This window comes from Daphnia magna, linkage group LG5, assembly GCF_020631705.1.
Source record: "Daphnia magna isolate NIES linkage group LG5, ASM2063170v1.1, whole genome shotgun sequence".
Classification (NCBI taxonomy): Eukaryota; Metazoa; Arthropoda; class Branchiopoda; order Diplostraca; family Daphniidae; genus Daphnia; species Daphnia magna.
In genome coordinates, this window is record NC_059186.1 from 2717617 (window position 1) to 2745376 (window position 27760).

The following is a 27760-nucleotide window of genomic DNA, read 5'->3' on the forward strand; positions in this document are numbered from 1 at the left end:
TTAATGAAGTGTTTCAGCTCCTTGTATTATTTTTACATTTTATCCATTGACATCCAAAAAACCCTTTAAAAAATTCTTATGCTTTAACCAAAACAAATATTGAATTTTAATGCATATATTTCTTTAATTTTATTACTCCATAGAATTTATTTATTTATTCTTTTTATCCTTGAATTTCTTTTTTCATTTCATTCCACACTTTCTTCGGTTTATAATTTTTTTTTATTCTTCACAAATTTTTTTTTATTCCACAATTTTTTTTTGGTGTAAAATTTTATTTGTTTTTATTCTTCACTAATTTTTTTTATTCATTCGCTCAGACAGTGACAGAGGTCTGCTAGACTTTGTCGAGAGCAGACGTGTTTTTAAAGAGCTCTGGGTTTTTATGGATGTTATGTTTTAGCTCGTTATATCGTTCTTCTTTTTTATCTAACTTCATCCGAGAAACTCTTCTGTTTTTACAAAAACAAATATTTTGCTTTTATTCAATACTATTTTTTTCTTTAATCTTAATATTCCATTCTAATTGTTTATTTATTTTAATTTTTAATTGATTTATCTTTTTTTTTTTTTAAAATTTAAATCACTTTATTGATCGCTAATTTTTTTTCTTCGGATTAAAACTTTATTATTTAAAAAAAAAAAATATATTTTATTTTCAGATTTTCTAATTTGCACTTTTATTTTGGTATCTTTATTTATCTTAATCTAAGTTCCCAGAAAATTTTTAAATTTTTTTTTAAATTTTTTTTATATTCACTACTTTTAAATCTCATTTTACATCAAAACCATATCATTTTCCGTTCTTTGAAAATTTTTTTTCCATTTCCCTTATTATTATTATTTTTTTTTAATCCTATCAAATCCTTTTTAAAAAAATATTTTTCTTCATATTTTAAATTGGTCTTTAAATTTTTCTCCCTATATTTTTCCGAATTTTATTTCATTTTTGATTTTTACTTCATAAGAATTTCTGTTTTATACTCTTACATGTAAGTGGGCCTAGGGTAGCAATGGCAGAGGAAGGAGCATCTAGTAGAAATTCTACTAGAGTAAGACTCCATGGGACAATCATTAAAATCCCAGTTCCTCTGCCAAACATTTTAAAATGTGGGGAGAAATCCTGTCAAGGTGAGCGAGGTAGCGGTCCCTGGTCTGGGGATCGCAAGAGACAATTGGCGGAGACACACATAAAAGAAAGACATTCTAGGAGAGGGGTTCAGTACACCACCCAGTATGTCTGCCTTGGCTGTAAAAAGGAATTCAATTCGTTTATTTCAGCCGGCAGACATGCAAGACCTTGTACTGAGTCCCTTTCCTCCAGTATTCTCCGCCAATCCCTCGAACTAACCATTGCATCTGCAATGGATGGTTCGCAGGGGTCTCCTAATCCCGCTCACTCTTCTCTCCCCACGTTTTCCCCTTCCAGAATTGAAGGGGACAAAATCATTTTAAAATACCCTGGGAAACCCACGAAGTGTCCTAGGTGTGAGTGGACTACCTTGGCAACTAACACCAGAGCCATGGGTAGTATCCACAGACACCTAGAGACAGCCCACACACTCCGACTAGTTAAATATTGGGAATGCGGAGTGTGTGGATTTGCTGGAGATGGCCCTACACTAAAAGGACATTACCAAAGGTTACATTCCAATCGGTCATCCTCCATCCGATTTGCTGGGATATCCAGTATGGATGGCTCCAACCGTGACTCTTCTGCTGCAATGATCTCTCTAGAGGGTGTTACTGCAACAGAAGACGAGCGTGATGAGCTATCCGTGGTGGAAATCCCAGCGATCGAGGAATCCCCTGGTAATGTCCTATCTCCAGCAAATTTTACCGCAAGCCCTATTTTAGATCTTGGGAGGGAGTTCGCCTCTTCTTTTAATACACAAAATTTTAGTTGGCTCTATGAACTCCCCCCACAAGAAAATACTAGCCCCACAATTTTATCACAAGAGATTTTAGACCCTTCACCTAACCCTGAGACCTTAACCTTTGTCCCCAGTCAGCAAAGCAATCGAGGACGTAGTCACAACAGCTCAGAAGAGCAGAGCCAAAGAGACGACGATTTTGTCAGTCTCTGGGTTCCTGCCTTCTTGAGCTGTGAGACTCTACATGACCTAGACGACGTCCTCGAACGTTGCACAGCTGACTGGCTCCCTAAAGCACAAATTTTACAAGACCCTAGCCCTGAACAACCCCGAGGAAACCCTGACAAAAGAAAAAGAAATCAAAACCGGCAGATGCAGAAGGCCCGGCGACATATCAAGCAAAAGGCGTACGAGGCGAGAAAGATTCAGCGGCTCTTCAACATTTACCCAAGAAGAGCCGTTCGAGAGGTGCTCGAAGACCGTTCACCCTCCTACGATGGTACTGTACAAGCTGCGGAGGAATATCTCAAGAGGACTTACAACCGATTGAGACCATCTCCGCAGAGCAGTGCCAAAGTGCGAGGGAACTCTACGACACCTGCGACTGGTCCCAACCTTCAGAGGACCAGATGAACTTCCTTAATCGTGCGCCAACCCAACAAGAGCTTGAAGCCAAGCTTCGCCGGGCTACCAACACATCACCAGGGGTTGATGGCCTAGAATACCGCCATCTTAGAGCCATCGACCCCAACTGCATTCTGCTGGAAACAGTTTGTAAAATGGTTTGGAAGCTAGGGGTCCTTAATTGTTGGAAGACATCGCGAACTGTCCCCATTTTCAAGAAAGGGGACACTAGTGACTATTCCAACTTTAGACCAATATCCCTTCTTCCTACCATTTACAAACTGTTCTCGGGAGTGATCAGCCAGAGAATAACGCAAGTCGCTTCAGACCTTGGCTGGTTATCTCCCGAGCAAAAGGGTTTCCTCCCGGGGGTCCATGGTATTCAGGAACATACACAGCTCTTACAGACGGTTGTCGAGGAGACAAAGACCAAACGAAAGCACATGTCTATTGCATGGCTGGACATGTGCAACGCGTTTGGATCTGTGCCTCACGCCGTTCTGAATGAGCTGTTCACATCACTTCCAATACCAGAGGACCTCCGGCGCATCCTGGTGGACATATATTCGGGAAATCGGATGGATTTTGCCGTTGGGAAAGAATCCATCCGCATTTTCCCGACAGCAGGTGTTCGCCAGGGTGACGCTCTTAGCTCCCCTATTTTTAACCTGGCTTCCGAGCCCCTCGTCAGGGCCGGAAAGTCCAATATTAACCCCGGATTTTTATTATTTGGCTCGCTCGTGAAAACCACGGCATATGCTGACGACATTGCCGTGGTTACAAATTCTCCCTTCGAGCTCCAAAATATTTTAAACGTTTTTACCCTCACCGCAAACACCTTGGGGCTGCAATTTAATGCCGGGAAGTGTGCTTGCCTGGTCTTCGACAAAGGCAAGCCGTCTGACGCCCAGTGCCGAATTGGTGATCAATTAATTCGGTGCTTGGGTCCAGACGACCAAGAAACATATCTTGGTACACCAATCGGAGGAAAATTGCGGTTCCGACCACCAACTGACCTTATCCCTAACCTCGACAAGATTGCCGCCTCCCACCTCGCACCATGGCAAAAACTTGAAATCTTCCGTAGCCACCTTCTTCCCTCCCTTTCCCATCACCTCGCTTCGGGTCGGGTCCTGAAAGACTGTCTTACCCAACTGGACACTGAGTGCAGGAAGTTTCTAGGCCTTATTTGCAACCTTCCCAATCACGCAACGGTCCCGTTTTTCTACGCGGACCTGCGGGTTGGGGGCCCAGGAACATGCCGCCTCACTGATGATGCCGATATCTGGACCATCGCCAGGGCTTGCTCAGCTCCTCACTTGTAGAGACCCTACAGTGAGGAACATATGCCGAGAGCAGCTCCATGACACCATCCGGCGAGGGTTCAGAAACGAGCATCCAGGAGTGTTGCCAGTTGGGGAATATCTTTCGGGATCCGTGGATGGGGGGCTCTACAGACTGAGGTACGCGGAGGCAGGGTCCAATCTTTGGACTCTTGCCCGCCAAGCTGCAAAACGACTGGGAGTGCGGATTGATGTATCCGGCGACGAAAATATAAGAATTGTCGCCGATGACGTCTCCGTAAGCCCAGTCAAGGCAGTCCGCGGACTTCGGAAAGTAGCTCGGCAGCGCTATACCAGGGACCTAATTTCTGACAAGAGCCACCAGGGAGTAGTTGCCACTGGCCTCTCCCTGGAAGACAAGTCGAAAGACATGGCTCGCCTGGTATCCTGCCGTACGCCCCTCTCCTTCCGAGACTGGAGATATCTTCACAGGGCCCGGCTCGACATCCTTCCTCTTCGGGGGCACTCATGGTTTTGCTCACAGGAGCAAGATACGAGTTGCCGCCGATGTGGAAAGGAAAACGAGACCGGGTTTCATGTGCTTAACCACTGTGAAGAAGGTCTCCAGCTCGCCACCAAGAGGCACAACACCATCCAGGATCTCTTGGAGTCGCTGCTAGTCAAGCAAGGACACGACGTCACGATCAACAATGCCATCCCCGGGCAGAGGTTAAGACCGGATGTTGAATTTCAACTATCCGGTTCCCGGGTGATGGTCGACGTCGTGGTCTGCTTTGACCAACCAGGGAGTATGGAGAATGCCTACCAGCGGAAATATGATAAATATTCTTCGCATGGGAGGATTCTCCCCCTGGTTGTCGGGTCTCTTGGATCATGGTACCCCAGGAACGACGAAATCCGTTCGATTCTTGGAATCAACGGAAGATCCTGGGGTGCCTTCCGATTCAAGGCCCGATTGGCAGCGATCCAGGGATCAATGGATATGGTGTGTGCCCATTTCCATCATGGTGCACCAAACCCCGAAGCTGAGGATATCCCCCCTCTTCCCGTAGAAATTCCCCACCCAGTAGATTAGTAGACTCTTTCCCATCTATTTTATTTATGTAATTTTAGCAATATTTTAAAATGCACCTACCCCATACATGTTTATTCCCCTTCCGGAAACCCCTCCATAAACTAACCAAGTAGTATTCTGCCAAACCCCGTGGAGAGCAGGCGTGTTTTTAAAAAGCTCTGGTTTTTATTAATGAAGTGTTTCAGCTCCTTGTATTATTTTTACATTTTATCCATTGACATCCAAAAAACCCTTTAAAAAATTCTTATGCTTTAACCAAAACAAATATTGAATTTTAATGCATATATTTCTTTAATTTTATTACTCCATAGAATTTATTTATTTATTCTTTTTATCCTTGAATTTCTTTTTTCATTTCATTCCACACTTTCTTCGGTTTATAATTTTTTTTTATTCTTCACAAATTTTTTTTTATTCCACAATTTTTTTTTGGTGTAAAATTTTATTTGTTTTTATTCTTCACTAATTTTTTTTATTCATTCCACAATTTCTTCGGTTTTTTATTTATTTATTTTTTTTTATTCTTCACAAAATTATTTTATTTTTAATTTTTAGTACTTCAAACATCAATTTTGGTATTTTTTTTTCTTTCTTTTTTAAATTTCTAAAAATCCTTTCTTTCTATATTTATTTAGAATTTTCTTTTCAGATTTTTAATGGTTTATTTTTTATTTTTCTAACAATATTTTACCGAATTTTGCTTTACTTTTTTGTTTTTAGTCAATAAGAATTACTATTTTATTCTTTCATATGTAAGTGGGCCCAGGTTAGCAATGGCAGAGGAAGGAGCATCTAGTAGAAATTCTACTAGAGTAAGACTCCATGGGACAATCATTAAAATCCCAGTTCCTCTGCCAAACATTTTAAAATGTGGGGAGAAATCCTGTCAAGGTGAGCGAGGTAGCAGTCCCTGGTCTGGGGATCGCAAGAGACAATTGGCGGAGACACACATAAAAGAAAGACATTCTAGGAGAGGGGTTCAGTACACCACCCAGTATGTCTGCCTTGGCTGTAAAAAGGAATTTAATTCGTTTATTTCAGCCGGCAGACATTCAAGACCTTGTACTGAGTCCCTTTCCTCCAGTATTCTCCGCCAATCCCTCGAACTAACCATTGCATCTGCAATGGATGGTTCGCAGGGGTCTCCTAATCCCGCTCACTCTTCTCTCCCCACGTTTTCCCCTTCCAGAATTGAAGGGGACAAAATCATTTTAAAATACCCTGGGAAACCCACGAAGTGTCCTAGGTGTGAGTGGACTACCTTGGCAACTAACACCAGAGCCATGGGTAGTATCCACAGACACCTAGAGACAGCCCACACACTCCGACTAGTTAAATATTGGGAATGCGGAGTGTGTGGATTTGCTGGAGATGGCCCTACACTAAAAGGGCATTACCAGAGATTGCACTCAGCACCACAGCAATCACCCTCCATCCGGTCGCCACGGTTTTTCAACGCGGATACCTCTGTTCGGGATTCTTCTGTGGTAGCGACCTTCCAAGAGGAGATCGCTGTCACAGAAGATGAGCGTCAAGAGTTATCCGTGATGGGAATGCCAGCGATCGAAGAGGAGGGGCCTGGTAATGCCCAATCTCCAGCAAATTTTACCCAAAGCCCCATTTTAATTCTTGAGAGGGAGTTCACCGCATCTTTTAATACACAAAATTTTAGTTGGCTCTACGAACTCCCTCTACAAGAAATTTCTTATCCACCACATGTAGCTCCGGAAGGGCCACAACCCGATCCCCTTCAAGAGACCCAAACCTTTTCTCCCAGTCAGCAAAATGTTCGAGGATGCAGCCAAGACAGCTCAGAAGAGCAAAGCCAAAGAGGCGGCGATTTCGCTTGTCTCTGGGTACCTGCTTTTCTGAGCTGCGAGACTCTTCTTGATCTTGAAGGCGTCCTCGAACGTTGCACTGCTGACTGGCTCCCCAAAGCACAGATTTTAGAAGACCCTAGCCCTGAGAAACCCCGAGGAAACCCTAATGGTAGAAAAAGAAACCAAATCCGGCAGATGCAGAAAGCCCGGCGACAGATCAAGCTCAAGGCCTACGAAGCGAGGAAGATTCAACGGCTCTTCAATATCTACCCAAGAAGAGCCGTTCGAGAGGTGCTCGGAGATCGTTCACCCTCGTACGATGGCATTGTTGAAGCTGCGGAGGAATACCTCGAAAGGACTTACCACCGCTCGAGTCTACCTTCGCAGCAGTGCCAGAGTGCGAGAAGACTCTACGACACCTGCGACTGGTCCCATCCATCAAGGGACCAGATGGACTTCCTCAATCGTGCGCCTAGCCAAAAAGAGCTTGAGGCTAAACTTCGCCGGGCTACAAATACATCACCAGGGGTCGATGGCCTAGAATATCGATATCTAAGAGCCCTCGACCCCGACTGCATCTTGCTGGAAACAGTTTGTAGAATAGTTTGGAAGATTGGAATTCCTAACTGTTGGAAAATATCGCGAACAGTCCCCATCTTTAAGAAAGGGGACACTAGCGATTATTCCAACTTTAGGCCAATTTCCCTTCTTCCGACCATCTACAAACTGTTCTCGGGAGTAATCAGCCAGAGACTCACAGAGGTCGCCTCAGATCTTGGCTGGTTATCTCCCGAGCAAAAGGGTTTCCTCCCGGGGGTCCATGGTATCCAGGAGCACACACAGCTCTTGCAGACCGTTGTCGAGGAGACAAGGTCCAAACGTAGGCATGTGTCTATAGCATGGCTAGACATGTGCAATGCGTTTGGTTCTGTTCCTCACGCCGTTCTTGGAGAGCTGTTTGCTTCTCTTCCGATACCAGACGACCTCCGGCGCATCCTGGCGGACATTTACTCGGGGAATCGGATGGATTTTGCCGTTCAGAAAGAATCTGTTCGTATTTCCCAAACAGCAGGTGTTCGTCAGGGTGACGCTATTAGCGCCCCTATTTTTAATCTGGCTTCCGAGCCCCTCGTCAGGGCCGGAAAATCCAATATCAACCCCGGATTTTTATTATTTGGCTCGCTCGTCAAGACCACGGCATATGCTGACGACATTGCCGTGGTTACAAATTCTCCTGACGAGCTCCAAAATATTTTAGAAATTTTATCCCTCACCGCTGACACCTTAGGGCTGCAATTCAACGCCGGGAAGTGTGCTTGCTTGGTCATTGACAAAGGCAAGCCGTCTGAGGCTCTGTGCCGAATCGGTACTCAACCCATTCGGTGCTTGGGACCAGACGACCAAGAGACATATCTTGGTACACCGATCGGCGGGAAATTGCGGTTTCGTCCTCCCACTGACCTTATCCCTAACCTTGACAAGATTGCCGCCTCCCACCTCGCACCATGGCAAAAACTTGAGATTTTCCGCAGCCACCTTCTACCTTCCCTTTCCCATCACCTCGCTTCGGGTCGGGTCCTGAAAGACTGCCTCAACCAACTGAACACTGAGTGTAGGAAGTTCTTAGGCCTTATTTGCAACCTTCCCAATCACGCAATGGTCCCGTTTTTCTACGCAGACCGGCGGGTTGGGGGCCTAGGAACATGCCGCCTCACTGATGATGCCGATATCTGGACCATCGCCAGGGCTGCTCAGCTCCTCACTTGTAGAGACCCTACAGTGAGGAACATATGTCGAGAGCAGCTCCATGAAACCATCCGGCGAGGGTTCAGAAACGAGCATCCAGGAGTGTTGCCAGTTGGGGAATATCTTTCGGGATCCGTGGATGGGGGGCTCTACAGACTGAGGTACGCGGAGGCAGGGTCCAATCTTTGGACTCTTGCCCGCCAAGCTGCCAAACGACTGGGAGTGCGGATTGATGTATCCGGCGATGAAAATATAAGAATTGTCGCCGATGACGTCTCCGTAAGCCCAGTCAAGGCAGTCCGCGGACTTCGGAAAGTAGCTCGGAAGCGCTATACCAGGGACCTAATTTCCGACAAGAGCCACCAGGGAGTAGTTGCCACTGGCCTCTCCCTGGAAGACAAGTTGAAAGACATGGCTCGCCTGGAATCCTGCCGTACGCCCCTCTCCTTCCGAGACTGGAGATATCTTCACAGGGCCGGGCTCGACATCCTTCCTCTTCGGGGGCACTCGTGGTTTTGCTCACAGGAGCAAGATACGAGTTGCCGCCGATGCGGAAAGGAAAACGAGACCGGGTTTCATGTGCTTAACCACTGTGAAGAAGGTCTCCAGCTCGCCACCAAGAGGAACAACACCATCCAAGATCTCTTGGAGTCGCTGCTAGTCGAGCAGGGACACGCCGTCACGATCAACAATGCCATCCCCGGGCCAAGGTTAAGACCGGATGTTGAATTTCAACTATCCGGTTCCCGGGTGATGGTCGACGTCGTGGTCTGCTATGACCAACCAGGGAGTATGGAGAATGCCTACCAGCGGAAATATGATAAATATTCTTCGCATGGGAGGATTCTCCCCCTGGTTGTCGGGTCTCTTGGATCATGGTACCCCAGGAACGACGAAATCCGTTCGATTCTCGGAATCAACGGAAGATCCTGGGGTGCCTTCCGATTCAAGGCCCGATTGGCAGCGATCCAGGGATCAATGGAAATGGTGTGTGCCCATTTCCATCATGGTGCACCAAACCCCGAAGCTGAGGATATCCCCCCTTTTCCCGTAGAAACTCCCTACCCAGTAGATTAGTAGATTCTTTCCAATATATTTTATTTATGTAATTTTAGTAATTGTTTAAAATGCACCCACCTCATACATGTTTATTCCTCTTCCGGAAAACCCTCCATAAACTAACCACTAGACAATATGCGATTAGCCTCAATAAATTTTACGATAAACACTTAGTTTCTTTATCTTTATCTTATTTTTCCCTTCCGGAAACCCCTCCATAAAAACTAACCACTAGACAATATGGGATTGGCGTCAATAATTTTTACGATAAACGCTTAGTTGAAACTAACCCTTTACTTTGTAAACAACCCATGCTTTGTTTACAAAGCCATGCCCGGACATTTAAGAGACCAGATGTTGTTGAATTTCTATTGTCTGGTTCCCGGTGTGACGGTAGAAGCCGCCGCCACCGCCGCCGCAGCCATATTCTTCTTCTTCTTCTACTACTTCTTCTTCTTCTACTACTTCTTCTTCTTCTGATAGCTGAAGCAAAAGCTTTGCTGTCGGAAAACGTTATTAATTAAATGTAAAGTGCTTTATTGAGTTTGTTGATGAACAGCGTAACTTTTCATTATGGTACAACTGATATAAATGAGTCAGGATGGCCGAGCGGTCTAAGGCGCCAGACTTAAGGATATAAATCTTACTTCACAAAAGCATCTTGAATTCTGGTCTTCAATGAAGGCGTGGGTTCAAATCCCACTCCTGACAGTTTCTTCTCTTGGAAAATGTGCTTCCGGAGTAGATTTTTCATACGAGTGTCTTACTGTAATAATAAGCGATGGTGGTATAGTTGTTAGCATGGTTGCCTTCCAAGCAATCGACCCGAGTTCGATTCTCGGTCATCGCAACAAATTATTTATCTAATTTGGAAAATCATGAATATTTAGGAGCGATGTCCGCCACCTGTTGTCTAAAATTACATACGTTATGAGCAAGAATGAATTAAGTATGGAAAAAACTACGAGGAAAATGTCTGATTCCTCGGTAGGCCAGGTCAGAAACATGAAGTATTAATGGAGATAAATATGATATATGCAATTAATCTGTTCCCAATATATGACAAATTCTTTGTGTTTATTCCCATACCGGGAATTGAACCCGGGCCTCCTGGATGAGAGCCAGGTATCCTAACCACTAGACAATATGGGATTAGCCTCAATAAATTTTACGATAAACATTTAGTTTCTTTATCTTTATCTTATTTTTCCCTGCTAGACTTTGTCGAGAGCAGACGTGTTTTCAAAGAGCTCTGGGTTTTTATGGATGTTATGTTTTAGCTCGTTATATTTCTTTTTTTACAAAAACAAATATTTTGCTTTTATTCAATACTATTTTTTCTTTAATTTTTATATTCCATTCTAATTGTTTATTTATTTTCATTTTAAAATTTATTTATATTTTTTTATCAAATTAAAATCACTTCATTTATCGCCAATTTTCTTTTTTACGGATTAAAATTTTATTATTTCAAAAAAAAAAATTATTTTATTTTCAGATTTTCTTATTTCAAACATCTAGTTTGCACTTTTATTTTGGTATCTTAATTTATCTCAATCTAAGTTCCCAGAAAATTTTAAATTTTTTTTTTTATATTCACTACTTTTGAATCTCATTTTACATCAAAATCATATGGTCAACCATCTCATTTTCCGTTCTTTAAACTTTTTTTTCCCATTTTCCATTTCCCTTATTATTTATTTATTTTTTTTTAAATCCTATCAAATCCTTTTAAAAAACAATATTTTTCTTCATATTTTAAATTGGTCTTTAAATTTTTCTCCCTATATTTTTCCTGATTCTTATTTCATTTTTTTGTTTTACTTCATCAGAATTTCTGTTTTACACTCTTATATGTAAGTGGGCCCAGGGTAGCAATGGCAGAGGAAGGAGCATCTAGTAGAAATTCTACTAGAGTAAGACTCCATGGGACAATCATTAAAATCCCAGTTCCTCTGCCAAACATTTTAAAATGTGGGGAGAAATCCTGTCAAGGTGAGCGAGGTAGCAGTCCCTGGTCTGGGGATCGCAAGAGACAATTGGCGGAGACACACATAAAAGAAAGACATTCTAGGAGAGGGGTTCAGTACACCACCCAGTATGTCTGCCTTGGCTGTAAAAAGGAATTTAATTCCTTTATTTCAGCCGGCAGACATGCAAGACCTTGTACTGAGTCCCTTTCCTCCAGCAATCTCCGCCATTCCCTCGAACTAACCATTGCATCTGCAATGGATGGTTCGCAGGGGTCTCCTAATCTCGCTCACTCTTCTCTCCCCACGTTTTCCCCTTCCAGAATTGAAGGGGACAAAATCATTTAAAAATACCCTGGGAAACCCACGAAGTGTCCTAGGTGTGAGTGGACTACCTTGGCAACTAACACCAGAGCCATGGGTAGTATCCACAGACACCTAGAGACAGCCCACACACTCCGACTAGTTAAATATTGGGAATGAGAAGTGTGTGGATTTGCTGGAGATGGCCCTACCCTAAAAGGACATTACCAAAGATTACATTCCATTCCCAATCCATCACCCTCCATCCGATTTGCTGGGATGCCCAATATGGATTGCTCCAACCGTGACTCTTCTGCTGCAGTGATCTCTCTAGAGGAGGTTACTGCAACAGAAGACGAGCGTGATGAGCAATCCGTGGTGGAAATCCCAGCGATCGTTGAATCCCCTGGTAATGTTCTATCTCCAGCATATTTTAACGACAGCCCAATTTTAGATCTTAGGAGGGAGTTCACCACTTCTTTTAATACACAAAATTTTAGTTGGCTTTATGAACTCCCTCCACAAGAAAATATTAACCCCCAAATTTTAACAGAACAGATTTTAGACCCTTCACCGAACCTTGAGATGTTATCCCTTGTCCCCAGTCAGCAAAGTATTCGAGGACGTAGTCAGCACAGCTCAGAAGAGCAGAGCCAAAGAGACGACGATTTTGTTAGTCTCTGGGTCCCTGCCTTCTTGGGCTGTGTGACACTTAATGACCTAAACGACGTCCTCGAACGCTGCACAGCTGACTGGCTCCCTAAAGCTCAAATTTTACAAGACCCTAGCCCTGAACAACCCGAGGAAACCCTGACAAAAGAAAAAGAAACCAAAACCGGCAGATGCAGAAGGCCCGGCGACATATCAAGCAAAAGGCGTACGAGGTGAGGAAGATTCAGCGGCTCTTCAAAATCTACCCAAGAAGAGCCGTTCGAGAGGTGCTAGAAGACCGTATACCTTCGTACGATGGTACTGTTCAAGCTGCGGAGGAATATCTCGAGAGGACTTACAACCGATTGAGACCATCTCCGCAGCAGTGCCAAAGTGCGAAGGAACTCTACGACACCTGCGACTGGTCCCAACCATCAGAGGACCAGATGAACTTCCTCAATCGTGCGCCAACCGAACAAGAGCTTGAAGCTAAGCTTCGCCGGGCTACCAATACATCACCAGGGGTTGATGGCCTAGAATACCGTCATCTTAGAGCCATCGACCCCAACTGCATTCTGCTGGAAACAGTTTGTAAAATGGTCTGGAAGCTGGGGATTCCTAACTGTTGGAAGACATCGCGAACTGTCCCCATTTTCAAGAAGGGGGACACTAGCGACTATTCCAACTATAGACCAATATCCCTTCTTCCCACCATTTACAAACTGTTCTCGGGAGTGATCAGCCAAAGAATAACGGAGGTCGCCTCAAACCTTGGCTGGTTATCTCCCGAGCAAAAGGGTTTCCTCCCGGGGGTCCATGGTATTCAAGAACATACACAGCTCTTACAGACGGTTGTTGAGGAAACAAAGACCAAGCGAAGGCACATGTCCATAGCATGGCTGGACATGTGCAATGCGTTTGGTTCTGTGCCTCACGCCGTTCTGGATGAGCTGTTCACATCACTTCCAATACCAGAAGACCTCCGGCGCATCCTGGTAGACATATATTCGGGAAATCGGATGGATTTTGCCGTTGGGAAAGAATCCATTCGCATTTTCCCGACAGCGGGTGTTCACCAGGGTGACGCTCTTAGTTCCCCTATTTTTAACCTGGCTTCCGAGCCCCTCGTCAGGGCCGGAAAGTCCAATATTAACCCCGGATTTTTATTATTTGGCTCGCTCGTGAAAACCACGGCATATGCTGAAGACATTGCCGTGGTTACAAATTCTCCTTCCGAGCTCCAAAATATTTTAAACGTTTTAACCTACACCGCTAACACCTTGGGACTGCAATTTAATGCCGGGAAGTGTGCTTGTCTGGTCTTTGACAAAGGCAAGCCGTCTGAGACCCAGTGCCGAATTGATAATCAATTGATTCGGTGCTTGGGTCTAGACGACCAAGAAACATATCTTGGTACACCGATAGGCGGAAAATTGCGGTTCGGAAAATTGCGACTCCTCCCATCACCTCGCTTCGGGTCGGGTCCTGAAAGATTCCCTTACCCAACTGGACACTGAGTGCAGGAAGTTCGTAGGCCTTATTTGCAACTTACCCAACCACGCAACTGTCCCCTTTTTCTATGCAGATCGGCGGGTTGGGGGCCTAGGAACATGCCGCCTCACTGATGATGCTGATATCTGGACCATCGCCAGAGCTGCTCAGCTCCTCACTTGTAGAGATCCTACAGTGAGGAATGTTTGCCGAGAGCAGCTCCACGACACAATTCGGCGAGGGTTCAGAACTGAGCATCCAGTAGTGTTACCAGTTGGGGAATATCTTTCAGGATCCATGGTTGGGGGGCTCTACAGACTGAGGTACGCGGAGGCAGGGTCTAACCTTTGGACTCTTGCCCGCCAAGCTGCCAAACGACTGGGAGTGCGGATTGATGTATCCGGCGACGAAAATTTAAGAATTGTCGCCGATGACGTCTCCGTAAGCCCAGTTAAGGCAGTCCGCGGACTTCGGAAAGTAGCACGGCAGCGCTATACCAGGAACCTGCTCACCGACAAGAGCCACCAGGGAGTTGTAGCCCATTGCCTCTCCCTGGAAGGAACATCGAAAGACATGGCTCGCCTGGTATCCTGCCGTACGCCCCTCTCCTTTCGCGACTGGAGATACCTTCACAGAGCCCGGCTCGACATCCTTCCTCTTCGGGGGCACTCGTGGTTTTGCTCTCAGGAGCAGGATACGAGTTGTCGACGATGTGGGAAGGAAAACGAGACTGGGTATCACGTTCTTAATCACTGTGAAGAAGGTCTCCAGTTAGCCACCAAGAGGCACAACACCGTCCAAGATCTCCTGGAAACGCTGCTTGTCAAGCAAGGCCACGATGTCACTGTCAACAAAGCCATCCCCGGGCAACGCCTAAGACCAGATGTTGAATTAACATTATCTGGTTCCCGGGTGATGGTTGACGTCGTGGTCTGCTATGACCAACCAGGGAGCATGGAGAATGCCTACCAGTGAAAGATTGCTAAATATTCTTCCCTTGGTAGGATTCTCCCCCTGGTTATCGGGTCCCTTGGATCATGGAACCCCAGGAATGAAGAAATTTGCTCGATACTTGGTATCGATGGACGGTCCTGGGGTGCATTTCGATTCAAGGCCCGATTAGCAGCAATCCAGGGATCAATGGAAATGGTGTGTGCCCACTTTCACTACGGTGCAACAAACCCCGAAGACGAGGAAAACCCCCAAGTCCCGTAGATTCCCCACTCCCAGTAGAATAGTTTTTTTTTAGTCAATTTTATTTAATTGTATTTTGTTTTAAATATATTTTTGTACTTTTCCCTTATTTTAATACATTTTAAAATGAATCCTTTTAATACAAGTTTCTTCCCTTTTGGAAAATACCCTTAAAGCCTAACCACTAGACAATATGGGATTAGCCTCAATAAATTTTACGATAAACACTTAGTTTCTTTATCTTTATCTTATTTTTCCCTTCCGGAAACCCCTCCATAAAAACTAACCACTAGACAATATGGGATTGGCGTCAATAATTTTTACGATAAACGCTTAGTTGAAACTAACCCTTTACTTTTTAAACAACCCATGCTTTGCTTTACAAAGCCATGCCCGGACATTTAAGAGACCAGATGTTGTTGAATTTCTATTGTCTGGTTCCCGGTGTGACGGTAGAAGCCGCCGCCACCCCCGCCGCAGCCATATTCTTCTTCTTCTTCTTCTACTACTCCTTCTTCTTCTGATAGCTGAAGCAAAAGCTTTGCTGTCGGAAAACGTTATTAATTAAATGTAAAGTGCTTTATTGAGTTTGTTGATGAACAGCGTAATTTTTCATTATGGTACAACTGATATAAATAAGTCAGGATGGCCGAGCGGTCTAAGGCGCCAGACTTAAGGATATAAATCTTACTTCACAAAAGCATCTGAATTCTGGTCTTCAATGAAGGCGTGTGTTCAAATCCCACTCCTGACAGTTTTTTCTCTTGGAAAATGTGCTTCCGGAGTAGATTTTTCATACGAGTGTCTTACTGTAATAATAAGCGATGGTGGTATAGTGGTTAGCATGGTTGCCTTCCAAGCAATCGACCCGAGTTCAATTCTCGGTAATCGCATCTGACGCCCAGTGCCGAATTGGTGATCAATTAATTCGGTGCTTGGGTCCAGACGACCAATAAACATATCTTGGTACACCGATCGGAGGAAAATTGCGGTTCCGACCACCAACTGACCTTATCCCTAACCTCGACAAGATTGCCGCCTCCCACCTCGCACCATGGCAAAAACTTGAAATCTTCCGTAGCCACCTTCTTCCCTCCCTTTCCCATCACCTCGCTTCGGGTCGGGTCCTGAAAGACTGCCTTACCCAACTGGACACTGAGTGTAGGAAGTTTCTAGGCCTTATTTGCAACCTTCCCAATCACGCAACGGTCCCGTTTTTCTACGAGGACCGGCGGGTTGGGGGCCTAGGAACATGCCGCATCACTGATGATGCCGATATCTGGACCATCGCCAGGGCTGCTCAGCTCCTCACTTGTAGAGACCCTACAGTGAGGAACATATGCCGAGAGCAGCTCCATGACACCATCCGGCGAGGGTTCAGAAACGAGCATCCAGGAGTGTTGCCAGTTGGGGAATATCTTTCGGGATCCGTGGATGGGGGGCTCTACAGACTGAGGTACGCGGAGGCAGGTTCCAATCTTTTGACTCTTGCCCGCCAAGCTGCCAAACGACTGGGAGTGCGGATTGATGTATCCGGCGACGAAAATCTAAGAATTGTCGCCGATGACGTCTCCGTAAGCCCAGTCAAGGCAGTCCGCGGACTTCGGAAAGTAGCTCGGCAGCGCTATACCAGGGACCTAATTTCCGACAAGAGCCACCAGGGAGTAGTTGCCACTGGCCTCTCCCTGGAAGACAAGTCGAAAGACATGGCTCGCCTGGTATCCTGCCGTACGCCTCTCTCCTTCCGAGACTGGAGATATCTTCACAGGGCCCGGCTCGACATCCTTCCTCTTCGGGGGCACTCGTGGTTTGGTTCACAGGAGCAAGACACGAGTTGCCGCCGATGCGGAAAGGAAAACGAGACCGGGTTTCATGTGCTTAACCACTGTGAAGAAGGTCTCCAGCTCGCCACCAAGAGGCACAACACCATCCAAGATCTCTTGGAGTCGCTGCTAGTCAAGCAAGGACACGACGTCACGATCAACAATGCCATCCCCGGGCAAAGGTTAAGACCAGATGTTGAATTTCAACTATCCGGTTCCCGGGTGATGGTCGACGTCGTGGTCTGCTATGACCAACCAGGGAGTATGGAGAATGCCTACCAGCGGAAATATGATAAATATTCTTCGCATGGGAGGATTCTCCCCCTGGTTGTCGGGTCTCTTGGATCATGGTACCCCAGGAACGACGAAATCCGTTCGATTCTTGGAATCAACGGAAGATCCTGGGGTGCCTTCCGATTCAAGGCCCGATTGGCAGCGATCTAGGGATCAATGGATATGGTGTGTGCCCATTTCCATCATGGTGCACCAAACCCCGAAGCTGAGGATAACCCCCTTCTTCCCGTAGTAACTCTATACCCAGTAGATTAGTAGACTCTTCCCCATTTATTTTATTTATGTAATTTTAGGAATATTTTTAAATGCACCCACCCCATACATGTTTATTCCCCTTCCGGAAACCCCTCCATAAACTAACCACTAGACAATATGGGATTAGCCTCAACAATTTTACGATAAACACTTAGTTTCTTTATCTTTATCTTATTTTTCCCTTCCGGAAACCCCTCCATAAAAACTAACCACTAGACAATATGGGATTGGCGTCAATAATTTTTACGATAAACGCTTAGTTGAAACTAACCCTTTACTTTTTAAACAACCCATGCTTTGCTTTACAAAGCCATGCCCGGACATTTAAGAGACCAGATGTTGTTGAATTTCTATTGTCTGGTTCCCGGTGTGACGGTAGAAGCCGCCGCCACCGCCGCCGCAGCCATATTCTTCTTCTTCTTCTTCTGATAGCTGAAGCAAAAGCTTTGCTGTCGGAAAACGTTATTAATTAAATGTAAAGTGCTTTATTGAGTTTGTTGATGAACAGCGTAATTTTTCATTATGGTACAACTGATATAAATAAGTCAGGATGGCCGAGCGGTCTAAGGCGCCAGACTTAAGGATATAAATCTTACTTCAGAAAAGCATCTGAATTCTGGTCTTCAATGAAGGCGTGGGTTCAAATCCCACTCCTGACAGTTTCTTCTCTTGGAAAATGTGCTTCCGGAGTAGATTTTTCATACGAGTGTCTTACTGTAATAATAAGCGATGGTGGTATAGTGGTCAGGCTTTAAGGGTATTTTCCAAAAGGGAAGAACCTTGTATTAAAAGGGTTCATTTTAAAATTTATTAAAATAAGGGAAAAGTACAAAAATATATTTTTAAAAAAATAAAATTAAATAAAATTGACTAAAAAAAAACTATTCTACTGGGAGTGGGGAATCTACGGGACTTGGGGGTTTTCCTCGTCTTCGGGGTTTGTTGCACCGTAGTGGAAGTGCGCACACACCATTTCCATTGATCCCTGGATTGCTGCTAGTCGGGCCTTGAATCGAAATTCACCCCAGGACCGTCCATCGATACCAAGTATCGAGCGAATTTCTTCATTCCTGGGGTTCCATGATCCAAGGGACCCGATAACCAGGGGGAGAATCCTACCAAGGGAAGAATATTTAGCAATCTTTCGCTGGTAGGCATTCTCCATGCTCCCTGGTTGGTCATAGCAGACCACGACGTCAACCATCACCCGGGAACCAGATAATGTTAATTCAACATCTGGTCTTAGGCGTTGCCCGGGGATGGCTTTGTTGACAGTGACATCGTGGCCTTGCTTGACAAGCAGCGTTTCCAGGAGATCTTGGACGGTGTTGTGCCTCTTGGTGGCTAACTGGAGACCTTCTTCACAGTGATTAAGAACGTGATACCCAGTCTCGTTTTCCTTCCCACATCGTCGACAACTCGTATCCTGCTCCTGAGAGCAAAACCACGAGTGCCCCCGAAGAGGAAGGATGTCGAGCCGGGCTCTGTGAAGGTATCTCCAGTCGCGAAAGGAGAGGGGCGTACGGCAGGATACCAGGCGAGCCATGTCTTTCGATGTTCCTTCCAGGGAGAGGCAATGGGCTACAACTCCCTGGTGGCTCTTGTCGGTGAGCAGGTTCCTGGTATAGCGCTGCCGTGCTACTTTCCGAAGTCCGCGGACTGCCTTAACTGGGCTTACGGAGACGTCATCGGCGACAATTCTTAAATTTTCGTCGCCGGATACATCAATCCGCACTCCCAGTCGTTTGGCAGCTTGGCGGGCAAGAGTCCAAAGGTTAGACCCTGCCTCCGCGTACCTCAGTCTGTAGAGCCCCCCATCCATGGATCCTGAAAGATATTCCCCAACTGGTAACACTCCTGGATGCTCAGTTCTGAACCCTCGCCGAATGGTGTCGTGGAGCTGCTCTCGGCAAACATTCCTCACAGTACCCGGGTAGGAATTTTATCTAGGTCCAATGTTGTTGCCGATACAGAATCGGCCATTGGTTCAGGATCAGAATCGCACATCGGCCCGGGTCATTTCCAACTTGAGTCGCCAAACCTTGTCCATTTCTGCTATGCCAATATTACACATGTATTTTGGTAGAACACCGGCAAGCAGTGTTGATCCGGGATTAATTTATCAATATTGGCATAACAGAAATGGACAAGGTTTGGCGACTCAAGTTGGAAATGACCCGGGCCGATGTGCGATTTCGATATGCAGCCAATAATGGCGCAAAACAACATTGGACCAACATTCAACATTCCAACATCAAAAATTAAATAGTAGCCTAAAACAAAACAATAGCTTTATTCATCGTAACATAAAGTAAAGACAGACCTAGCCGGATTTGCCGGATTTGAACCCTAGACCACTGTATAACAACTTCATCTTTCAGACGCTTTATCCACTTAGCTATTTCTATACATATCAAGTAATATGTTTTCCGGAGTAATTCCGGAATTTGGTTAAAAACTTAGAAAAAATTTCCCAGTGAAAACCAAAGTTAGTTTAAATTTAGTACGTGGTTACAGTTTTATTATTTTTACTGATTATAGATACTAATTTACACAACAATCATTTGATTTTCATGTTTAATCGTTAATTTAGACCAAACATTTCAAAAATACAACAAAAAATGTAATTAAGAATAACAAATTTAAAAAGCACACCCGGGTAGGAAACAATACTGACCATTCTGTTTTCTTCATCCGATGTTGATTTTAGGTCGGTTCACATCGTAAATGCGTTATCAGTTACATGAGATTGGTCCATGGTTGGAAAAATATTGGAATGTGGTTTTCCAAAAACCAAATCAATTCCATCCTGGGCCATTCTTAGAAAGTTGAGTTTTAACGATGCATGTATCCCGCTACTAAACCAATGTCGATACAATTTCGAACCTTTGCTGTTGTTCGATATCGACTAGCCAATAATAATCCAATGTCCAAAACCCAAATTTCAACGATTTATATATCCCAATATTTATCCAATGTCAATACAATTTCGAATTTTTGATTCTGTTTGATATCGAAATGCCAATAGTACCCCAAAGTCAGAAATTCAAGTTTAAACGATATATATATCCATATACTAATCCAATGTTGGTACCATTTCGAATTTTAGCTGATGTTCGATATCAAAATGCCACTAGTACCCCAAAGTTAGAAACTCAAGTTTAAACGATATATATATCCATATACTAATCCAATGCTGGTACAATTTCAAATTTTTGCTCTTGTTCGATATTGATTAGCCAACAGTAAACCAATGTCAGAAATCGATGTTTATCTCCCGATACTAATATAATGTTGAAACAATTTCGAATTTTTGCTGTTGATCGATATCAATTTGACAATACTAAACCAAAATTAGGAAAAAAAGATTAAATGATCTATATATTCCTATACTAATCCAATGTCGATACAATTTCGAATTTATGTTATTGTTCGATATATACCCGGGCAGGAAACAATATTCGCCAAAACTAATCCGATGTTCGCATAGGCTTGGATTGATGCACAAAAATACAAGCTTTCTATTGGCAAGCCAATGCTCGGCCAATGATGGAATTCTGCACTTATATCAGTTATCGAATGACGAGACTAGGTAACATCGTAGGACCTATGTTAAAAATTCCTCACTAAAATTAAACCCGGTTCCAAAAACCAGTTCCAAACACAGGGTGTTTACCGTTCCCCGACTTCTACCCCAAAACTATACATATATACATACATACCAATAATACTATCGTTAAACAACAACAAAAATTCGTATCGCATCGACATTTGGTTGGTATCGTGGTATAAAGATCGTTTAATCTTGTTTGTCCAATATTGGCTTATAATTGGCTAATCAATATCGATCAAGAGCAAAAAATTGAAATTATACCAACATTGGATTAGTATATGGATATATAAATCGTTTAAACTTCGCTTTCTGACTTTGGGATACTATTGGCATTTCGATATCGAACAAGAGCAAAAATTTGAAATTGTACCAACATTGGATTAGTATATTGATATATAAATCGTTTAAACTTGGACTTTTGACTTTGAAATACTATTGACCTTTCGATATCGAACAAGAGCAAAAATTTGAAATTGTACCAACATTGGATTTGTATAGGGATATATGAATCGTTTAAACTTCGGTTTCTGACTTTGTGGTACTAGTGGTATTTCGATATCGAACAGCAGCAAAAATTCGAAATTGTACCAGCATTGGATTAGTATATGGATATATATATCGTTTAAACTTGAGTTTCTAACTATGGGGTACTAGTGGCATTTTGATATCGAACAGCAGCAAAACTTCAAAATTGTACCAACATTGGATTAGTATATGGATATATGTATCGTTTAAGCTTCGGTTTCTGACTTTGGGGTACTAGTGGCATTTCGATATCAAACAGCAGCAAAAATTTGATATTGTACCAACATTGGATTAGTATATGGATATATATATCGTTTAAACTTGAGTTTCTAACTTTGGGGTACTAGTGGCATTTCGATATCGAACAGCAGCAAAAATTCGAAATTGTATTGACATTGGATAAATATTGGGATATATACATCGTTGAAATTTGTGTTTTGGACATTGGGTTATTATTGGCTAGTCGATATCGAACAACAGCAAAGGTTCGAAATTGTATCTACATTGGTTTAGTAGCGGGATACATGCATCGTTAAAAATCAACTTTCTAAGAATGGCCCAGGATGGATTTGAGTTGGTTTTTGAAAAACCACATTCCAATATTTTTCCAACCATGGACCAATCTCATGTAACTTATAACGCATTTACGACGTGAACCGACCTAAAATCAACATTGGATTAAGAATGGTCAGTATTGTTTCCTACCCGGGGTAGGATCTCTACAAGTGAGGAGCTGAGCAGCTCTGGCGATGGTCCAGATATCAGCATCATCAGTGAGGCGGCATGTTCCTAGGCCCCCAACCCGCCGATCTGCATAGAAAAAGGGGACAGTTGCGTGGTTGGGTAAGTTGCAAATAAGGCCTAGGAACTTCCTGCACTCAGTGTCCAGTTGGGTAAGGGAATCTTTCAGGACCCGACCCGAAGCGAGGTGATGGGAAAGGGAGGGAAGAAGGTGACTACGGAAAATTTCAAGTTTTTGCCATGGTGCAAGGTTGGAGGCGGCAATCTTGTCAAGGTTAGGGATAAGGTCAGTTGGTGGTCGGAACCGCCATTTTCCGCCTATCGGTGTACCAAGATATGTTTCTTGGTCGTCTGGACCCAAGCACCGAATCAATTGATTATCAATTCGGCACTGGGTCTCAGACGGCTTGCCTTTGTCAAAGACCAGACAAGCACACTTCCCGGCATTAAATTGCAGTCCCAAGGTGTTAGCGGTGTGGGTTAAAACGTTTAAAATATTTTGGAGCTCGGAAGGAGAATTTGTAACCACGGCAATGTCGTCAGCATATGCCGTGGTTTTCACGAGCGAGCCAAATAATAAAAATCCGGGGTTAATATTGTAGTAGATTCTTAACCATTTATTTTATTTATGTAATTTTAGTAATATTTTTAAATGCACCCACCCCATACATGTTTATTCCCCTTCCGGAAACCCCTCCATAAACTGACCACTAGACAATATGGGATTAGCCTCAATAAATTTTACGATAAACACTTAGTTTCTTTATCTTTATCTTATTTTTCCCTTCCGGAAACCCCTCCATAAAAACTAACCACTAGACAATATGGGATTGGCGTCAATAATTTTTACGATAAACGCTTAGTTGAAACTAACCCTTTACTTTTTAAACAACCCATGCTTTGCTTTACAAAGCCATGCCCGGACATTTAAGAGACCAGATGTTGTTGAATTTCTATTGTCTGGTTCCCGGTGTGACGGTAGAAGCCGCCGCCACCGCCGCCGCAGCCATATTCTTCTTCTTCTTCTTCTACTACTTCTTCTTCTTCTGATAGCTGAAGCAAAAGCTTTGCTGTCGGAAAACGTTATTAATTAAATGTAAAGTGCTTTATTGAGTTTGTTGATGAACAGCGTAATTTTTCATTATGGTACAACTGATAAAAATAAGTCAGGATGGCCGAGCGGTCTAAGGCGCCAGACTTAAGGATATAAATCTTACTTCACAAAAGCATCTGAATTCTGGTCTTCAATGAAGGCGTGGGTTCAAATCCCACTCCTGACAGTTTCTTCTCTTGGAAAATGTGCTTCCGGAGTAGATTTTTCATACGAGTGTCTTACTGTAATAATAAGCGATGGTGGTATAGTGGTTAGCATGGTTGCCTTCCAAGCAATCGACCCGAGTTCGATTCTCGGTCATCGCAACAAATTATTTACCTAATTTGGAAAATCATGAATATTTAGGAGCGAAGTCCGCCACCTGTTGTCTAAAATTACATACGTTATGAGCAAGAATGAATTAAGTATGGAAAAAACTACGAGGAAAATGTCTGATTCCTCGGTAGGCCAGGTCAGAAACATGAAGTATTAATGGAGATAAATATGATATATGCAATTAATCTGTTCCCAATACATGACAAATTCTTTATGTTTATTCCCATACCGGAAATTGTACCCGGGCCTCCTGGGTGAGAGCCAGGTATCCTAACCACTAGACAATATGGGATTTGCCTCAATAAATTTTACGATAAACACTTAGTTTCTTTATCTTTATCTTATTTTTCCCTTCCGGAAACCCCTCCATAAAAACTAACCACTAGAAAATATGGGATTGGAGTCAATAATTTTTACGATAAACGCTTAGTTGAAACTAACCCTTTACTTTTTAAACAACCCATGCTTTGCTTTACAAAGCCATGCCCGGACATTTAAGAGACCAGATGTTGTTGAATTTCTATTGTCTGGTTCCCGGTGTGACGGTAGAAGCCGCCGCCACCGCCGCCGCAGCCATATTCTTCTTCTTCTTCTTCTACTACTTCTTCTTCTTCTGATAGCTGAAGCAAAAGCTTTGCTGTCGGAAAACGTTATTAATTAAATGTAAAGTGCTTTATTGAGTTTGTTGATGAACAGCGTAATTTTTCATTATGGTACAACTGATATAAATAAGTCAGGATGGCCGAGCGGTCTAAGGCGCCAGACTTAAGGATATTGTTGAGAATTAAGGAACGCACAGCCAACGTTTGGTGCGTAGCCTAATTCTACAACGTCCGATTTACGTCTTAAAAGGGGGGAGATCAGGAGGGTCAGAGTTAGTGTAGTTTCAGTAGTCAAGCAGTCTAGTAATGAGACTGGGTTTTCATCATTGTGTTTATCGTGTCGTCTAATAAAGCTAAGTTTTTGGTAATTATCCTGTTGCGTTTGATTCTTTGTTCCGTTCCGCAACATTTTTGGTGTCAGGAGTGGGATAGGATCTCTGAAAAGTTGATTTATCAACTATCCTATTGAACCCTGGGCTGAGATTTGGTTTCTTTATTCTCTTTTACTTTTATTTGCCTTTTCTTGTAGAAGCTTCGTGTAGTAATTGATTTTGTCAGTTCACATTTCATGTCCATTTTTCTCTCGTACAATTGATTAGTCTGTTTAAGTTTTTGAGTCCAGTAAAGAAGAGCAAGTTGCGTCCTGACGCTTTCCTCGAATTCGCACGTCCTTGAGCCCCCACCCCCTTTAAATTCCGAGAAGTAGACCGTTACCTTTTTTCTGTTGCGGTGAGTCTGCAACGTATGCCCCGTCGACGACAGCATTGCGACCTTTGCGTGGAAGGCCAACCGTCCATCTGTAATTATTGCGGAGGGGCTAACTATCGTCCAGTGGAAGCATCCATTACAACCCGAGCTGCTCTACATCAAGAAACGATGGAGGCCGTTCAACAAGCTCGCGCTGCCCTCACAGTCTTGGTTCAACAACAACAGCAAGCTCAACAACAACAGCAGCAAGCTCAACAACAACAGCAGCAAGCTCAACAGCAGCAACAACAAATCCAAGTCCAGCAAGGACAAGCGCTTCAGATCGCTCTGCAAGCCATTCAACAAAACCAAAATACTGCAGCCAGTCACCCGCTTCCAACGTTCAGCGGAACCATAGAAGAAGATGTATACGTTTGGCTAGAGACGGTCCAGCGAGAGTCAACTGCTGGAGGATGGAATGAGGACCGGAAAAGGCGAATGGTTAACGCGGCTCTGCGTGGCGTTGCAGCTAGCTGGCAGTGGCAACCTCCGGCCGGAACCGTAGATGATTGGGCCGGATGGTCAGCAGCTTTCCGGGACACATTCCGCAAACGTTACACGTTCATCGAATGGGAAACGATGGTGAAGGCGAGGCAACAAATGGTGGGAGAATCTGCTGCACAGTACGCTCTTAGCAAGGCTACTTTACGCCAATACTGCCCGCATCAAATGAGCGAAGCGGGGTTCGTCCCTTATTTAATCCACGGAATCCGTCATCACCAGTTCGCGCCGGTGTTAGTGCACAGTCAGCTAGCGAATGTCCAGACCTTCATCGAAGCGTATTCCCGTCTGGAAGCAGCCATCATTCACACGCCAGAGATTCCCGACAAACACAGCAAGACGATCGAATCTCTTGTCGCTCAGAATGCAACCCTCGCTGCACAAGTATCAGATCTACAGAAAAGAATGGCTTTTCAACGACAAGCACCACCGTATCACCAGCCACCGCCTGTGCGTCAAGTAAATTGGCAAGATCAGCGGCGACCACCCGGAACTTTGGATGACAGGCAATGTTACCAATGTCACCAGTATGGACACATGAAACGTGATTGTCCTGTTCGGAATCAGCCCTACAGCTATCAAGACCAAAGAAACCAGCCAGTCCGTCCACCATCTCAACCAAACAGTCGTCCATCGAGCCCGCATCCGGGAAACGGGCAAGCCGGGTCGATGGGGCAGACCCGGCCATCGGAACAGTAGAAGCCCCCAATTGCTCAATTCGACCGGCGGTAATAGAAGTAGATGTGGACAAGATTGAAAAAAAGGTTAGCGCATTAGTCGATCCAGGCGCCACTGTTAATGTCATCTGTCGATCGTTGGTCTGTCATCTCAAAATCGAAGAAACGCAAACACCTCCCCTTAGATTGGCAGACGGAACGGCGTCCAAAGCACCTGCTGGTGAAATTGTTTTAAACCTCTGTTGGGAAGAAATAAGTGAAGAAGTAAAATTTCTCGTGTTCGAAGACCCGTCTCATCCGATCATCTTGGGGACAAACTGGATAGCTCGAGTCGGAGTGGTTGTCTCCTTATCGGAAGCCGGAGTCATGGAAGCCAAAAGAGGTGGCCTGAAATTGTCAGACCTCCAGAAAAATGCCCCGAAATCAGAGACAAACGATTGGCTGGCAGCTTGTATGATGCCCGAAGAAGACAAATCTTTGTCAAACCACTTAACAGTGCGGAAAGTGACCGTTGTACCCGCCAAAACTCTCGCATTTATCCAGATGGACATGACGTCACCAGAGAGGAAGACAATCGGAAAAGAAGAGCACCAGTTTATCATCAATCGCACGTACTCAGCCCGACCAGGAAGAGAGTGGATAATCCCAAGCAGCCTGATCACTGAACAGGAAGATGGTCTTTTTGTTCCTATTCTTAATTTGACATCAAGAAACATCCGGTTCTATGCAGGAGAAGAGCTCGTGGAAGCTGAAATCGCACCCGAACTGCAGATACTTGAATCAACAGAAGAGTTCTTTTGCAGTCTCACTCAACAAAAAGAAAGTAAGCAAGGGTCATCTGAGTTCGTCACCAGGCTCGTTGGTAAGATGCCGGAAGAATACCAGGCCTGTATGGAACAATTACTCAACACTTACGAGCATCTCTTTCATCACGAGACATCGGGGCCCCTACGTAGCACTCCACACTTTGAACACCACATTGACACCGGCGATTCGCGTCCCATCCGATCCGCGCCATACCGAGTCTCTCGGGTAGAAAGAGACTTCATTCAAACTCAAGTAACAGAAATGTTGAACAACGATGTCATCACTCCATCTTCCAGCCCGTGGGCGTCTCCGGTTGTGATGATTCCCAAGAAGAACGGTAAAATCCGGTTCTGTATTGACTATAGGCGATTGAATGCAGTTACTGTACGCGACGTCTATCCACTACCTCGCATTGATGACTTTCTGGATCGTCTTGGCGGAGCAAAAGTCTTCTCAAGTCTGGATCTAAAAAGTGGATATTGGCAAGTTCCAATGAGTTCCGACAGCCGAAGAAAAACCGCGTTTATTACGCCTGATGGCTTGTACGAATGTAAACGGCTCCCATTTGGCCTCTGCAACGCGCCCGCCACATTCCAACGAATGATGGACCAAGTCCTTTCAGGATTGAAGTGGAC

At 44.3% G+C, this 27760-nt stretch overlaps 1 protein-coding gene and 8 non-coding genes across 9 annotated transcripts; 7 read left to right on the forward strand and 2 right to left on the reverse strand.

Moving 5' to 3' along the window:
• The first annotated feature begins 10097 nt into the window (after positions 1–10097).
• Positions 10098–10213, forward strand: Trnal-uaa. Its single transcript has 2 exons — positions 10098–10135; positions 10169–10213. It is a non-coding gene; the product is annotated as a tRNA-Leu (tRNA).
• A 67-nt stretch (positions 10214–10280) lies between these two features.
• On the forward strand, positions 10281–10352 carry Trnag-ucc. Its single transcript has one exon. It is a non-coding gene; the product is annotated as a tRNA-Gly (tRNA).
• A 230-nt stretch (positions 10353–10582) lies between these two features.
• Trnae-cuc lies at positions 10583–10654 on the reverse strand. Its single transcript has one exon. It is a non-coding gene; the product is annotated as a tRNA-Glu (tRNA).
• Positions 10655–15750: 5096 nt separating this feature from the next.
• Positions 15751–15865, forward strand: Trnal-uaa. Its single transcript has 2 exons — positions 15751–15788; positions 15821–15865. It is a non-coding gene; the product is annotated as a tRNA-Leu (tRNA).
• Positions 15866–18027: 2162 nt separating this feature from the next.
• Trnal-uaa lies at positions 18028–18142 on the forward strand. The gene is made up of 2 exons: positions 18028–18065; positions 18098–18142. It is a non-coding gene; the product is annotated as a tRNA-Leu (tRNA).
• Positions 18143–23527: 5385 nt separating this feature from the next.
• Positions 23528–23642, forward strand: Trnal-uaa. Its single transcript has 2 exons — positions 23528–23565; positions 23598–23642. It is a non-coding gene; the product is annotated as a tRNA-Leu (tRNA).
• A 67-nt stretch (positions 23643–23709) lies between these two features.
• On the forward strand, positions 23710–23781 carry Trnag-ucc. The gene has a single exon. It is a non-coding gene; the product is annotated as a tRNA-Gly (tRNA).
• Positions 23782–24011: 230 nt separating this feature from the next.
• On the reverse strand, positions 24012–24083 carry Trnae-cuc. The gene has a single exon. It is a non-coding gene; the product is annotated as a tRNA-Glu (tRNA).
• A 1023-nt stretch (positions 24084–25106) lies between these two features.
• Positions 25107–27694, forward strand: LOC123472354. Its single transcript, XM_045173758.1, is given in 4 exon segments — positions 25107–25903; positions 25906–26072; positions 26232–27180; positions 27275–27694. Coding segments are annotated over 4 exon segments (1962 nt in total). The 5' UTR covers positions 25107–25137; the 3' UTR covers positions 27355–27694.
• The last annotated feature ends 66 nt before the right edge of the window (positions 27695–27760 follow it).